We start from the raw sequence: 16,074 nt of genomic DNA on the forward strand, positions 1-16,074 counted from the left end.
TTGTATATCCTGTGATCATACGACGCTATATAAGTAAGACATGGAAATAAATATAAAACCTGCAATATCGGTCAAAGAACTATTAGGTCTGGAATGTTCTATGAGAACAGTAAAAATAAACAGAAGTAAAATCTAGGCATTCTATAAGAAAAGAGAGTTATCACAGCTATTTATGGAGACAGGTTCTCACTACATTTGACCTATGGCCCTTTAGGGGTGTATACTTGGTTTACCTCACAGAGCAAGTGAGCAACGTGGTAAGAAAATTCACAATGTCAAACCTTTAGAAACCCTTTGGTGTGAACTAAAATTTTAAGAATTTGCCCCATTTTGCTTCATGGAAGCTATCAGCCTTCCAGGCCTGTGTGTCCTGCCAAATGAGTGAAGAGATAGTGATGGCTTCCACTTGTAATGTGCTCTTGGGGTTTAAAAACAGAGGCAATTGTCACACATTGCCATAAGGGAAGCTTTGAGTTGTCCAGCTATACTTTTCATCATCTAAACAATGACTCTTTTCACTAACAGCTGGGATTATGGGCCATAGGTGCCTTTATAACTTTTAATGAGCCCAAGTATGTTTTAATACTTCAGGGCCTCTATACCTTTGCTTATAGCCAATCACTGGGTAGCAATCACCTAGAACTAAAACAAAGTAATGCACAAAAAAGTACTCAATAAGTGATAGTGAGTCCCTTCCTTCAGTCTCTTCTCTCATTCATCGCCTCATCCTTGCAGCTAACCCTATACCTGGAGCACTGACTTGATTCCAAAAGACTATGGTCAGCCCACATCACCATGATGCTTTATATTTTATATTGCTTTTTAAAGCTGCCCATTACTCACTTCTTGAGAGAATTTTTGCATAGACCATTTAGACCCCTCTACATATAAGTTAGTACAAAAGCTATGATGCTTTTGCCAAATTCAGGTAAGTTCACCTAAAACAAGTAATAAGCTAATACATCGATGTTCATCAATGACTTCTATTGTCAATAAAAGTCCAACTCATCAGGTGCTACATGAGCGTTTCATGACCTAAGCCTTGCTCAGAACCTCTCTCCTCTTCCTTCTGTCCACACACAGCTTTCCTCTTAACTCATAACTCGCAGTTCCTAAGCCTCTCGTGATGCTAAACACTGGAAGGTACTGTCTCCCCCAGCATGCTCTTCTCTGGGTCAATCACTATTTCTCCTTGCAAGCAAACTCAGGCCTATTTCCTCCAAGCAGGCTTCCTTTTCCCTCTCCCTTCCCTAACCAGGTATTCCCACAGCAACTAAAACCGACCTCTGAAATAAAAAACTACACTGTATTAATATTGCTAATTTACTTGTCTGCCATTCCCTCTTGAACTGTTTCCTAAAGATTTTGTGCCCATACACACTAAGTAAATATTCTACACAAATCAGCAAAAGAATGAATCAGTCAGGACCACCATTCATTAAGCGTTAATCCCAGCCTGTAAAAGGTACTATATGGAAAAAGCTTTCTACACAAAAACTCGCAGCAGGCCAGGGAGATGGCTCAGTAGAATAAGCACTTCCCTGGCAAGCGCATGGCCTGAATTCAATCCCTGGTTGGGGGGGGGGGGGGACCTGACAGCAATGCATCAAATAGTCAAGTAACATGGAAATAATTATGCAAAATAGGAGTTCTAACCAGAATACTAACTCAGTAAAATGATAATAAATGAAAAAAGAAAACAAACCAGATACTAAGTAGTTTGACCTGCGTGAAAGTACATCAAAATATAAACATGATAACATGTTAAAAGTGGTTTGTGACAAGTTTCTTGAGGGCTTATTAGGCATAGGGTTGTCTTGGGTTTGGGGTAGTTTATGCTCGGGTTCTTTTCTTTTGGTGATGAAAATCAAAAATTTTATTTAAATATGACCAAGCCTCCATAATTTCTTTACTTCCTTCTTTCTTATCAGTGCTAGCTATCAAACCCAGGCAAAGCAGTCTACTACTGAGCTGCAGTCCCAGTCCTATGAATTTTTTTAAAATCTCCTATATTTTCTGCAGGAAAATTTTTGTAGAAAAGGTGGGGGGGGTAGCTAAATGGCATAAGTGCCTGCCTAGCAAACACAAGGCCCTGAGTTTAATCTCCGGTATTTAAAAAAAACAAAACAAAAAAAAAAAAACTCCAAAGAAGTCCTTGGTCGTGAGGTCAGAATTATAAAAATATAGGTTTAGGTTCAGAAATTAATCGCTGGGCGTAGTGGTGCACGCCTGTAATCCCAGCACTCTGGAGGATGAGACTGGATTGCTTCAAATTCCGGACCAGACTGGGCTACGAAGTGAGCTCAAGGCCAGACTGAGCTGCACAGTGGGACGTTGTCTCAAATAGAACGAGAAGAAAAAAAGAAGGCACTTGGTTTCTCTAGGAAAATATTAACGGTTTACTTTGTGCTACCAAGACTGGGCTTGTTAAATCTAAACTCTCTCTACGGGATTCCAAACCGTCAAAGAGCCAAGGCCTTTCCTCCTACTCACTACGGAAGCCCCAGCTCCTAGGACGATCTAACACAACGAATATTGGCGCAAACGACAGAAAGGAAAAAAGCAGGATCCCAGAACTTGCGTTCGAGTGTTTCCCACAATCCAGGGTCGAACTGTAGAAAGTGTGAAAAGTGTTGAAATGCAGGCCCTGTAAGAACGCCACCAAGTGCTAGTGTTGGTCACGTTTCCTTTATTGCGGCCTTGGGGCTCCGCAACCTCCTCCGCGAGGCACACAGGCGCACGGCAGCCTCGTCCCGCTGCCCCTCTGCTATCTCCGAGAGCCCACGTTTCTTCTCACCGTAGAGACCCGCAGAGACCACAACCTCCCCGCCTCCCAAACCCGGAAGTCGCCCCGGCCTGCGTGTTTACGTCACTTCCGGCGGGCCGACTTCCGACGCGGACGCGGAACTGCTGGGAAGCGCCCGTACCTCATTTGGTCGCAGCAATTCTGGTCCGACAGTCCGCTTTGGGGACTTCCCGGAGCGCTAGAGTGCCAGAGGCCAGGTTCCGCCACCCCACGGCCGACACAGCCGCCGCTTCCGCCCCCCTCGGCCTCGGAGCCAATGCGGGCCGCATCCTGGAGCCCCCGCCTCGGGGCGGGACCATGAGCCTCCTGGGCGGTGTCGCCTCCTCACCGCGAACGCGAGCCCCGCAGCCGTCCGGCAAGGCCAGGATGAAAAAGCTTCCGAAGAAGAGCCAGAACGAGAAGTACCGGCTAAAGTACCTGCGGCTGCGCAAAGCGGCCAAGGCCACGGTGTTTGTGAGTCTGCTGGGCGCGCAGCCGGTCTCCGCCGCGAGACTGCTCTCTAGCGAAGTCTTTCCCCAACTTGCCCCCTCCCCAGCGGGACAGTATGAATAGAGTGTTAGCTTTTCAGTCTGCTTTACTACTTGTTAGCGCTGGGTCCTTGGACAAGTTAATTTGTCTAATCTCGTCTGTAAAGGGAGCTAGTGACTACCTCGCAGACGAGTAAATAATAAAAATAAAGCCCTTGGTAGATCTGCCACTACGTTTGGGTCATTATCGTTATTCAGAAATGCATTGATTTTTCGAGATAACCTGCGAATACGGAAGTGTTTTAAAAATGGGAAAACTGAACCCCAGATATGTGATTTGCTGTAGTGCGCAGTCAGAGCCCTGACGCCAACTTAGACACCCTGATTCCAATTTATTACGTCTTTCCACTACACAGCGTAATTTTCCAAGCTTTCCACAGCCCCTTAACTGATTTCTTGCCCTAAACACGTTCCTGAAATCTTTGTAATTTTCCCTTGATAAGAAAGACCATTGAGTCTTCCAAGTGTTTGTGTTGTTTTGTTTCGACCTCACCGGGAATCGAACCCAGAGCCAGGCGTGCTAGAGTGTGTGCCACTACTGAGCCACATCCCCAGCCCCTTCCTTTTATTGTAGGGATATCGAGTTGATTGAATGAACTAACTGGCTTGCTAACCGTAACTTTGTGTCACAGTGTTCTGGCCTGCACAAACCTTCCTTGCCACTTGGACACAGGGACAGGGACGAATTCCTGCGGTGACTTTCCGCATCTGAATCTGTAGTTTTCCTCTCTTTCCTATACATCTTTTGAAGCATATGGAAAAGTTTGGAAATTAGAATAATCTTTCCAAAAACATTTGTCCACCACGTGGAGTGTGCACTGGAGGAAAATAAGTAGAATTAAGAGGACTTGACCTTGGACTATTTCCTGTCTTTATTCCCTACATGCCAAAGGGACCTAAAGCTTGGCATCTGTGTTTAAGTGACATAAGGATATTGATTCCCTCAAGTATGTGAAGCAGGTTTTGTGAGAAGGGATTTGAGTTCCACCTGTTCGTGATCCTTTGAGTTTGAGCGTCCAGAACAGAGCATTTCCTAAGGTTTGGTGCTTAGAAAATAGTCATTGAGGAAAAAAGGAAAAGATACTTGAATGTATACAAGTAAATTTTGCAGCCTAAGAATGTCACACATTAGATTTTGTTCCATCTAGTTTTTCGTCCTAAGGTACTCTTAATTTGGGTTGCGTTGGGTTAAGTTGTCTTTGTTTCTTAAAAGTCAAGGCACAGGGCTGGGGCAATAGCTCTGCAACCTAAGCACCTATCTGGCAAGCTCAAGGACCCAGTACCACATGCTGTGCCAGCCTTGGAACCCTACAGAAACCCAGCGGAGTGGCACACGCCCACAATCCCAGTGCTGGGAAGGCTGAGATAGGAGGATCACTACAGGTCCAACCTGCTTAGTGAGACCCTGTACCAAATAAAAGATTTTTTTAAAAAGTCAAGGCCCTTCTACATACAGTCCTCATAATTACATTCTAGTGTGAATTTCAGTAGTGTGTGCTTTTCTCTGCCAAAGGCCATCCTAGTCAGGGTGACCACATTGTAGTCCATCCAGGCATATTGAGTTCTGGCATAAGCAGACACAACAGGCGTCACAGATTCAGTCATACATTATATATACAGTTACCCTGCCTGTAGTAGAACCTGACTGCCTTTCCCTCTAGATTTAATTATAGCTTGTCTGCAAGGTACTGGCCTTCCCTTCCCCAGTGACATAGACTTTGGTGGTTTATAATATGGATCCTCCTCCCAAGTCAGTACCTTGATCTTTTATTCATTTTATGTGATTATGTTGAAAATTATTCTTAAAGGAAAATGCTGCCATTTGTGATGAAATTGCTCGTCTTGAGGAAAAATTCCTTAAAGCAAAAGAAGAAAGAAGGTGAGCTGGCTTCATTTTGGGTTCAAGTAAGGTGAAACTCACCACCTCTGCCATAAATACATACACACCCAGGTCATGCTGGACCATGATGATGAGACAGCTCCTTTTCTCATCTAACAAAGCCTCCTCACCATGTCTGATAAGTAATCTTATTAAAAATCTAAGCATAAAAGAGGTGCTCATATTTAGTCCGCACTACTCCATGGAGAGCACAGTGGGTACATAAAATCTAATTCATAATGTATGCCTCTCAGTGCTTAGCATTCCGCAGCCTCATGGTAGAGGGCCTTTGTAGATGCAAGAGGCTTCTTAAAGGTTTGATTATCCTCTCCGTATTCCCAGGATTCAACAGGAGTCATTTTTTTACACGTGATAATTTTTCGCTTTTCCCAGTACTTGGGGAAAATACTGGGAAATTTGCAACAACAGAATGTCATACCTCTGCTGTCTTTCCTCCCTCACCCCAGGTACCTGCTAAAGAAGCTTCTCCAACTTCAGGCTCTAACTGAGGGGGACGTACAGGGTGCAGCTCCTTCCCACAGCTCCACTTTGCCCCTGACTTATGGTGTGGCCAGCTCTGTGGGAACTATATCGGGAGCTGGACCCAGCACTGGGGCTGAGGAGCCATTTGGGAAGAAATCCAAGAAGGAGAAAAAGGAAAAAGGAAAAGAGAACAACAAACTGGAAGGTACTTTTGGGAGACGGTATATCAGTTGCCCCGGTGGCTCAACTCCGGTGACTGAGACACAGCACTATTAACCACAGGAGGCCACATGCACATTTAAGCCTCATAATTCTCATAAAGGCCCTTGCAGAATAAGAGTCTAAATTATTAGAGTCACTTTGGATGGAAAGATTCTAGTTAGATCTAGTTCAAGGCAAAGGGAGCAAGCTAAGACATCTTCTCTCCCTCTTCCACCAGTATGTCTGGGTTGCATTCACTTCTTCTAGAAGCAGGGAAGTGGGCTGGGTGACCGCTTGAGCACACTACTAGCTTGAGAAATTTCTGATCTTATAAGTCAAGACTTAAAAATGTAAGTGTCATAGCTCCTGGTGCTTTATTCAGGGCTTCTGGGAAAAGGAGACCTTTCGTCTTTTAAGTGAATACAGATGGTCCCCAACTTACAATGGTTCAGCTTAATGACTTTTTAGCTTCACAGTGGTGTGAAGGTGATTGGTATTCAGTAGAAACTGTATTTTGAGTGTTGATCTTTTCCTGGGCTATTGATCTGTAGAATGACACTGTTGTGCTGGATAGTCCCTCAGCCACAGAACCACAGGGGAAGCACTGTTACTAAGCTATGATGTTTGGTGTAGTGTACGCAGTTTCACAGTATTTTCAACAGGATGGGTTTATCAGTACCTAACAACATTGTAAGTCGAAGACCATATGTATATAAAAACATGATTGGCTTATTGCCTTTAGCTTTCATGTGTAAATTTTTCCCTACCCCTCAGCATTGAAAGGGGGCTAAAGTGGGTGACCCCAGATTTGCGTTTCAGTTCTGAAGAAAACATCCAAGAGAAAGAAAATGGAGGGAGGTGCTCGCAAGCTGGTCCAGCCCATTGCCCGGGATCCCTCTGGACGGCCTATGTTTCCCATCGGACTAGGGGGTCTAACAGTGTATAGCCTGGGGGAGGTGAGTGAGACCAGCGACCTACAGAGAGGAGAGTGAGAGAAACATGGTAATGGGTTGAGCCTTCCCTCCCTGTTCCTATTAGCAGCAGCCCCTGCTGATCCATACCAACCCCAGAAAGACTCCAGTCCCTGCAAAACCAGGTCAGTTTTGTCTGCTACACAGCAGACACTTGTGTGTGATTTCAGTCACTGTGTAGCCCCAAAGTGGTTCTAAAGGCTATCACAATAAACTGAGCTTGTAAATCCTTCAGTCCTTCAATCCCAGATTGGGGGAATCTTTTATAGATCATCACCGACCGACCTGGCTTCCATGATGAGAACGCCATCTACCCTGTGGGCTACAGCAGTACTCGAGTGTATGCCAGCATGAAGTGCCCAGACCAGACGTGTCTGTATACCTGCCAGATCAAGGATGGGGGCGTGCAGCCGCAGGTACCCATTTGACTGTTACCACTTTTTTTTTTTTTTTTTTTTTTTTTTTTTTTTTGAGAATTTTGTCTGTTCCAGGCATTCACCATGTGTTGCCTATTCTGACACAAGGCTGATACTGTGTAATTGCCATGTGGGTAACCACAGATGCAGAAAAAGCAGCAAGCTGTAAGTCACACCTTGAACTGGGATAGGAATCTATGTTTGGCTAATTCTCCGACCCTTGTCTTTGACCTACGCTATTTCTGCTGTCCATATTTTGATTGTGTGAAGCCAGGTCAACCCTGCTTATGTGAAGTATAGGCTCAGGGAGGATTAGTTTGATGCACTGCCATTTCAGGTTGGACCAAAGTGAAGGTAGGAAAGAGACTGCATACTCAAAAGAGGCTGTGCTTATGCTGAAGGACCTGGGAATCCCAAATCCTACTCTAGTTAGATACCTTTCTGTTACTTTGTTTTTGGGTTTTTTGTTCTTGTTGTTTTGTACCCCCACCCCAATACAGGGGATCAAACTCAGAACCTTTTTCAGAATTTCCTCTGAAAGACAAAATGGTAAAAGATTTTGAAAAAGAACCTGTAAGATTTTCACCTTTCATTTTTAGGTAACTAACCTAACTAGACAGTATTTGTAGATATTTTCCAAACTAGAAATTTAGCTTTAATTTTTTTCCTAACTAACATCAACTGATTTCAGTACACCTATTAAACATATATAATACTGGGATCTGTTCCCAGGCGCTTATGCCACTGAGCTATAGCCCCAGTCCTAGATACCTTTCTTCATCCTTCTTAGTGTAAGATATTACATAGTTTATTTCCCCATCCTTCATCTCTTTATTCTTTAGAAAAATCAGACCATTTTCAGTATTCCAGGCTTCATTAATGAAGTTATAGATTGGGTTGGAAGAGGTAGATGGAAGCTAAGGAACTATTGCAAAGAGACTGGGAAGATGCTGCGCCTGCCTGACCCACCTGCGTGGTGTTGCACTGCTGTAAGTTAGAGCACTTTAGATAGAGCTGAGAGTTACCATTATTGGGTTCTGCAGCAGTTCTCTCCTGAAAGTACTTGAACAGAAAAACTGTTAGCAGATTTGCACATTTATGACAAACCTCTAAATGCAACACAAATCTAATCAAACTCCTAATAGAATTTTAACAGAACTTGAAAAGCTGATTCTTAATTTCCACTAAAAGACCAAATGGTAAAAGATTTTGAAAAAGAGCCTGTAAGATTTTCAGGTTTCATTTTTAGGTAACTAACCTAACTAGACAGTATTTGTAGGTATTTTCCAAACTAGAAATTTAGCTTTAATTTTTTTCCTAACATCAAATGACTTTAGTACACAAATTAAACATACATAATACTGGGATCTGTTCCCAGATAATTCTGTTTCCTGGATTTGTCTACTAGTGCCAATGTGAATTAATCACTTTAACATTACAGAATGTTTTATACCATAAACATTAAAGGAAAATGTAGAACTTTTTAAAATCTTGGGACAAGGTAAAAAAGGTTTGCTTTGGCAAGACATCAAAGAATAAACCCACAAAGGAAAATAAGATGGAAGTACTAAAAATTTAAATAATTCTATGACAAAAAACATCATAATCAGAAAAAAAATCATCATCAGAACTAATAGCCAAGCAACAAACAGAAAGAAAATATATGGCAAGGGATTAATATTCAGATAAATGTGCCTATAGAGTAAAAAGCAGTCACATACAAGACCTTAATTTTTCCCATAAGCAAGTATTACAGTTTGATATCTTGAGCAGGATATAGGAAAACAAGTACATATTAGTAAGAGTGAAATTTGGTATCATTTTGTAGAGCAGTTTGGCAATATTAACAATTTTAATAAATACATTCTTTGACCCAGAATACAGTACTTCTAGATAATCTTGTATTTCTTAGGAAATGAGCAAATGGGAACAGAAAACATTATTGGATGTGGAGGGTGATCTCATTTGATTCCAAACTAGCGTTTGTATTTGACCTTAATGATATAATGGATAAGAAAGGGTGTGGAACAAAACATTTATCCAATAAGTGTGAAATTGAAATAGGCCTTTCTTTATTTACTTGTTTTAACAGGAAATTGTGCCCATCTTCTAGTGTGGTATACAGTGGCTCCAAGATCTCTTTAGAGTGAAGATATGGTTTTAGGAATAGTGTGACTCTGCTCCCTCCTACAGATTGATCTCACTATTCCTTTGTCCTCAGTTTGAAATTGTTCCTGAAGACGACCCCCAGAATGCTATTGTCAGCTCCTCTGCAGATGGTTGTCATGAAGAACTGCTCAAGACCATCAGTGCTACTGTGTGAGTCTACCAGCAGCCCAAAGACAGGCTGAAAGATCCACGTAGACACCTTCTTTTAGTGAAGAGATCCATTTTAATAGAGACCACCAGAGTATCTAGCTCAAGAAAGCTCAGCCTGTGTGTTCAGAGCACCGTCCCATGCTTACACTCATCTTCATCTCCCTCTATCTCCAGCTCATATTCTCTCTCTCCTCTCTAGGGGGAAGCTAATGCCTAACCTGCTTGCATCAGGAGCTGAATTTTTTGGGTTTTCTCATCCAACCATCCTCAATCTGATACAGGGTTGTCCAGGAGCTCGAAAGTGTGTCAAGTGAGTATGATCGAACCCATTCCATTGAGAGAAGTTTAGTGATGAGACAGAGACCTAAACTGACAGTTACTACTTTATTCATTCATACATTTATTGAACAACTATATATGAAGCATGTTGGCTTCTTGACAGATATATCTCAATACAACTCTAGATAGATGAGCAAGAGCCAGGACCCCACTGTGCTATAATTATTGTAGGTTGGCTATCCTTTATCTAAAATGCCTGGGACCCAAAATACTTCAGGTTTTGAATATTTGTGTAAATGAGATACCTTGGGAATGAGACCCAAGTATAAACACAGAGTTCATTTACACCTTCATACACATAACTTGAAGGTCATTCTACACAGCAGTTTTAGCGCACCTGCAGGACCGTGACCTGTCATATGAAGTGTGGAATTTTCTACTTGTGGCTTTAGGTGGACACTCAAGACATATTCATGTTTTGGAGCATTTTGAATTTTGGATTTTGATTAGGGATGCTTAAATTGTATCATTTTGTGTGCCATAGCAACAAAGGGTTGACAGGCCTAGCAGAGTAATGTGTCATGAAAGAGGCCTGCCTATTTTCTTTCAGGTTTTCTTTTCCTTAATATGTTTTCTAGATGTGCGTGGAAGAAGCCTAAAGAAAAACCATCCCTTGGGTGGTAGGGATGCTTTATTACAGGCTAGCAGACAAGCTGAAGAATATTTCCCTTTGGTCCTGCAGTTACCAGTGGGTAAAATTCAATGTTTGCAAACCTGGAGAGGAACAGCTACACCAGGGAGCACCAGAGAACGAGGCAGCTGCCAGCTTTGAAGCTTTTCAGAGACAGACCTTTGATGAAGAACATCATGATCCCATTCTGCCGGGTATCTTTTAACTTTGCCCTTCTGATTTGAAAATACTATACCTCCTTCCCACATTGCTGGGTACTCCAAGTAGCTGGACAGTAAGCGATGGGAATCTTTGCTGCTCTAGCAGCAAAGGGTGCAGAATCGGAGGGAGTGCAGCCTGCCGAGGTCACTAGATTATAGGAGGCGCAGGGAGCACCTGTAATCCTAACGAGGTAGAACCCATCAAAAGATGAGTCTTTCTCTAGCCTAAGTAAAACCTAAGAAACATGGGGAAGCCTTCTGTAAATGGAATAGCATTTTAAGTGAAGAGAAAAGGCTTATGTTGTGACATGGCGCTGGCACAGCTTCCTTCCCACAAGTAGAGTGATCAGGAGTTCCACACTGGAGTCATAAGCTGTAAGTGTGCCCTGTAACCATAGGCAGATCACTTCATCTGTTTCAGTTTTCTTCGTTGCAAAAGTAACTGTTCTGATTTACCAACCAGCAGCAAAATTGGGCTGACAGATGCAAGGATGTTAAGCAAAAGGCCATGTGTGTGTGTCTTGACAGAACACTGCTGAGATTCATGGGCAGCAGTGGAACTTAAAGAATTGTTTTCTCCAGGATCCTTGGACCTCCCTGAGCTGCAGCCTGCAGTCTTTGTGGCCTCTTATGAGCCCGAGTTCCTAACCCAGGAGCCCCTGGTGGAGACACACTTGCAGCACCTGGAGTCTCCACCACAGTGTAGCCCAGTCCAGTCCTCAGACTGAGCAAGGAGAAACCGTAGCCTCCTCTTCACCATGAGGAATGTTTTTAACTTGGAATATATGGAAGAAGGCAGCAATCCGGAAACAAAGAAGATAATATATTTCCTCATGGAGGTTCCTGTGGTAACAGCATACCCTGAGAAAAACCTCACTTGCTTTATTTTTAGTAATAAATTTCTCTTCACAGTTCTGCTTATTTTTTTTCATCTTATAATCAGGTTATAATCTTCTTTGCTTCAGTCTGCCTAAATACAAGAGCTGCTATATTAGTCTTTTCAGACTGCTGTAAGAAAATACCATATATTGAAGGTCTCACAAACAGCAGACATTGATTTCTTATTGGACATGGGCACATACCCATTATCCTAGCTACTTGGGGGCTGAGGCAGGAAGATACAAGGTCAAAGCAGACTAGACAACTAGTGAGATCCAGTCTTAAATTACAAAGTGCTGCAGTATAACACAGTGTTACACCTTAGCATGCACAATCCTAAGTCCAGTTCGCACTGCTTCTTAAAAACCCTTTCTCACAGTTCTAGAGGCTGGCAAGTGTGATTCAGGGTGCCAGCAGAGGCAGTGTCTGGGGAGCCCACTGCTTGGCTCTCGCACAGATGCCTTGCCATACTTTCTCATGGTGGAAGCAGCAGGGTAGCTTTCTGGGGTCCCTTCTGTAAGTCTCATGCCATCAGAGCCATCATGGTTAATCACCTCCTCCGACCTTGCCTCCTAATGCCACGGTTAGGGATTACTGTTTAGCACAAACTTTGAGGCTTTGGTGGCTGCTAATTTTTAAGGGAAACACAAAGATTCTGATAACCATCTACTTTTTATTCTGATTCTTGCCCAAAGAATATCAACCTAGTCTTTACAATCTAGATTCCTACTGCTATCTCAGTAACTTCGTTAAAAAAAAAAATCCTGTGCTTATACCCAAGCCAGAAAGTCTAGTCTATGGTACACTGTTAATCTTTTTTTAAATTTTTACACCTCCTTGAAGGCGCAGAGAAAGTCCAACCATTTCTATATGTCCTTGGCTCTTTATTAGAGAATGTGCTTTTAGCTCACTGTGTTGAAATCACATAGTAATATAAATTCAAATACAACATAACTAGAGATCAGTTCCCATAACAGACTCACCCTGTCATTTCATTTTAGCTGTATCACTCCATATCCTATACAACTACATTCTTTGGATCCTGCTAAAAGCAGGAGTGGTACTACATCACGCAGTCCCTACCACTACCAACCCATCCCACCTTGTGAGATGCCGGGGCTGGCTTTGGGCTGGGGGTGGAGGGTGGACCAAAGGGCCAGAGGTAGAGCAGGGAAGGCGGGCTAAGAACGTTCATGTGCTGTAATTCATGACTGCCAATTGAAAACACCATGGTGGGACTACCCTTTTACAGCAGTAAGTGACCTGCAGAGAGAGGGATCCCAAGGTGCAGTGTGTGGCACACCTGCTGGCCACTGAAGACTATCACCAGCTATTCATCAGTATTCATTTGATAAAAATGATTAGCCTTTTTGTAAGTTTGTATAAGTTTTACAGTGCAAAAGAAAAGTATACAATTTGGATAAATAGAAAGTTACTGAAGGCTGTTGATGTTGCAGTGTTTTCCTTGTTTCTCTGCATAAGTTTCTGGGGCGTGTTTACCTCTGCCGAGACGCTAGAAGCTGCCATTACCATATAATAGATGTCTTTCTAGTCTCTTACAGCTTGAATAAAAGTGTATTAAAAGAGAGCCTCGGGCTGGGGAGATGGCTCAGTGGAATAAGCACTTCCCTGGCAAGCATAAGAGCCTGAGTTCAATCCCCAGTTCCGCAAAAAAAAAAAAAAAAAAAAAACTTGTCTTAAGAGAGCCTCATTTTAGAAAGATGTGTTAAAAATAAATTGGTACAATTAGAATGGTTTTCAAACTACTTGAATCTCAACCTAGTAGCTGTTCCTAAGCTTAGAGTCAACACTTACATCTCTTAAAGTGAAATAAAAGTTCCGGCCAAATAGCTCGGGATTAAAGCACCTGCAAGCAGGCTGGCACTCTGAGACCCTGGCAGTGGAGACTGCCGTCTGCTGTCTCAACTGCCAGCAATTGAGACAGGCGTGGTGGCATGAGCCTGTAGTCCCAGCTCTTGGGAGACTGTAAACAGGTAAATCGCTACGAGTGAGATCTAGTAATGAGACCCCGAGCACCCTGTTGACCTTTCCCTAAAATAAAAAAAATTAAAAAAAAAGAATTAAAACATATTGGATGTTTTAATAAACATAAAGCATAGCCAGTGCTACATCACATGGAGAAAGGTTGAAACTGTTTTCAACTATTTGTGTAGGTTTGTGTCTGCATGAAATGTCAGATGTCTTACTGTGGATCACAAATTCTTAAAAACTTGAAAAACACTGCCCAATACATAATTCTCCTTTCATGTATCAGATTATTAAAGATGTGTTAGAAGATGGAGAAATAATGTAAATAGGAGTGTAACTTGTTTACTTTGTTAGGATTAAGCTGAACAGAGTGACATTTTAAATATATGTTGATTTTAATGTTATTCAATGTTATGAGCTTAAGAAATAACAGCAAGTGAGGTATGTTGTTTGCATGTAAAACTCACCTTAGTTTACCAGAAATTTGTGAAAAAAGAAAAAAAAAAGCCAGTATGTCTATTAATAGAAAATAATTGAACACAAAATGGGGCTTCCACAAACTAAACACTCTAAATATATTTGTATAAAGTTATTTTGAGCCAGGCGTGATGGTGCATACCTGTAATCGCAGCACTCGGGAGGCTGAATCAAGGATTGCTGCATGTTCAAGCATAGCCAGTGCTACACAGTGAGTTCAAAGCCAGCCTGAACTACATATGAAACCCCAGCTCAAAAAAAAAAAAAAAAAAAAAAATTTATTTTGGTAGAATGTCAACACATGACAAGGTAATATACTGTATAGTGCATAACACTGTATAACCCAAATCAAGTTGAGTGTTCACCAAAATACTTTCTCTGAATGATAATTTTGGGGGGTGATTTTTGTTGCTTTTCTTTAGTGTCTACTGTCTATAGTGATTATTCATTTTTCAAGCAGTAAAAATGTATTTCCATTGGGGAAATATACTGAACTTCCACAGTATATTTTAAGTCACTCGGCCACTAAAAATAAATTCTTTCATGTATAACTTGATGTGTACAGGTACATGTATCTATTATCTAAACCAGATGTCTTACACCCTGTGTATTAGGTTGTCGGATAGCTGTCTTACTTTCTTTGTTGCTGGGACAAAATACTCAACACCCATAACTTAAAGGAGGAAAGGTGTATTTGGCTCACAGTTTGAGGCTTCAGCCCATAGTCGGCTGGCTTCAAAGCAGGGCAGCACGGCAGAGAAGGAGCAGCTCAGGGCAAGCCAGGCAGGAAGCAGGGGCGGGGGGAGAGGCCCTCCAGGCTGCACCCCAGCATCATGTTCAGCTCTAAACTCATCAGTGGACTCCTCCGATGCACATCACACCCTGTGATCCTGTCATTGCCAAAAGCTGCCGCCCCAAATGCCTGAGGCTTTGGGGAGACTGGTAGACAAGCAGTACACAGCTGGGGCTTACAGTTCTTGGCTACTTCTAGCTGCCCCCAAGTTAGAGCAGCCGGTTGTTACATGTGGAGTTGGGAGAGGGGTGGACAGGTAAATTGACTTATTCTCAGGCACCTAGGCCTTTTCTAGGTCCATGATTCCCGTGAGGCCAGATGCATAAAGATGTGGAAGGAGTTCACTACACTGGGTCGTTCTTGAGGAAGCCAAAGCTCCTTGCAGGGCACACAATTCGTTTCCTGGTTTTTCTTCTAAATATGACCTGATAAAGCTATTCCTGCTATTTGGCACTACCCCAGAACCCCTTGGGGGTGCAGAGATGATGCTTCTTGCTTTAGGTCTCTTTTTTCACATTCAAGGAATAAAAGCTTTTTTTTTTTTTTTTGCTTCTCAATACCAGGGATTGAACTCGGGACCTTGTGCATGCCAGGCAGGCACTTATGCTGCTGAGCCGTCTAACCCTGAGACTTAAGTGCCTCAGACACTTAAGTCCTAACACAGTTTTGATGACATAAATATGTAAACATCACAAATCATAATGCTTTCATTTCCAACTTACAGTAGTTTTCAAGGGCCATCCGCTATCTTTCATCAACTAGTAAACTCCACTATAATTCTTAGTCTAGACAGAAGCGTCTTTCACATTCGCCTCAAAAGCACTGTTTTATAAGCTCACTGTTGAGCGTTCCTTTCAGCCTCTCTCCTTCTATGAGGACTATCTTTACATCTTTTGACTTTCCTGGCCCAGTCTTTTGGCTTGAAAGGGCCTGAAACATATTTAACTCCACAGTCTTACAGTCTTCCTCAGATACCTCCACTGTTGCATTTTTCCTGTGATCCAGCCCTACTCCCACCCCTCCGCACTGCCACCTGAGTCCTGCATGGGGCTACTTAGTACTCCCACCCTGCCCTCTTAGGCAGATCCTTGGCCCCTCCCAATGTGCTTGCATGGGCCTCGTTCTTGGTTTTACACTGAAGGAATATAATTAATTGTTTGGGAC

The 16,074-nt window shown here is 42.6% G+C and overlaps 1 protein-coding gene across 2 annotated transcripts; it reads left to right on the forward strand.

Annotated features, from left to right (window-relative positions):
* The first annotated feature begins 2,891 nt into the window (after positions 1 to 2,891).
* Positions 2,892 to 11,693, forward strand: Tbrg1 (transforming growth factor beta regulator 1). Of its 2 annotated transcripts, XM_004641376.2 has the most exons (9): positions 2,892 to 3,259; positions 5,142 to 5,212; positions 5,680 to 5,900; positions 6,716 to 6,852; positions 7,137 to 7,283; positions 9,505 to 9,602; positions 9,802 to 9,912; positions 10,624 to 10,766; positions 11,355 to 11,693. In XM_004641376.2, exons 1-9 carry the CDS (start codon positions 3,104 to 3,106, stop codon positions 11,498 to 11,500), a joined length of 1,230 nt encoding a protein of 409 aa, XP_004641433.1. In that variant the 5' UTR covers positions 2,892 to 3,103; the 3' UTR covers positions 11,501 to 11,693. The 2 variants fall into 2 exon arrangements, with proteins under 2 accessions (XP_004641433.1, XP_023557292.1); XM_023701524.1 differs by lacking the exons at positions 10,624 to 10,766; positions 11,355 to 11,693 and adding an exon at positions 10,520 to 10,616.
* Positions 11,694 to 16,074: the final 4,381 nt, after the last annotated feature.

This window comes from Octodon degus, unplaced genomic scaffold (genome assembly GCF_000260255.1).
Source record: "Octodon degus isolate 3935 unplaced genomic scaffold, OctDeg1.0 scaffold00136, whole genome shotgun sequence".
NCBI lineage: Eukaryota > Metazoa > Chordata > Mammalia > Rodentia > Octodontidae > Octodon > Octodon degus.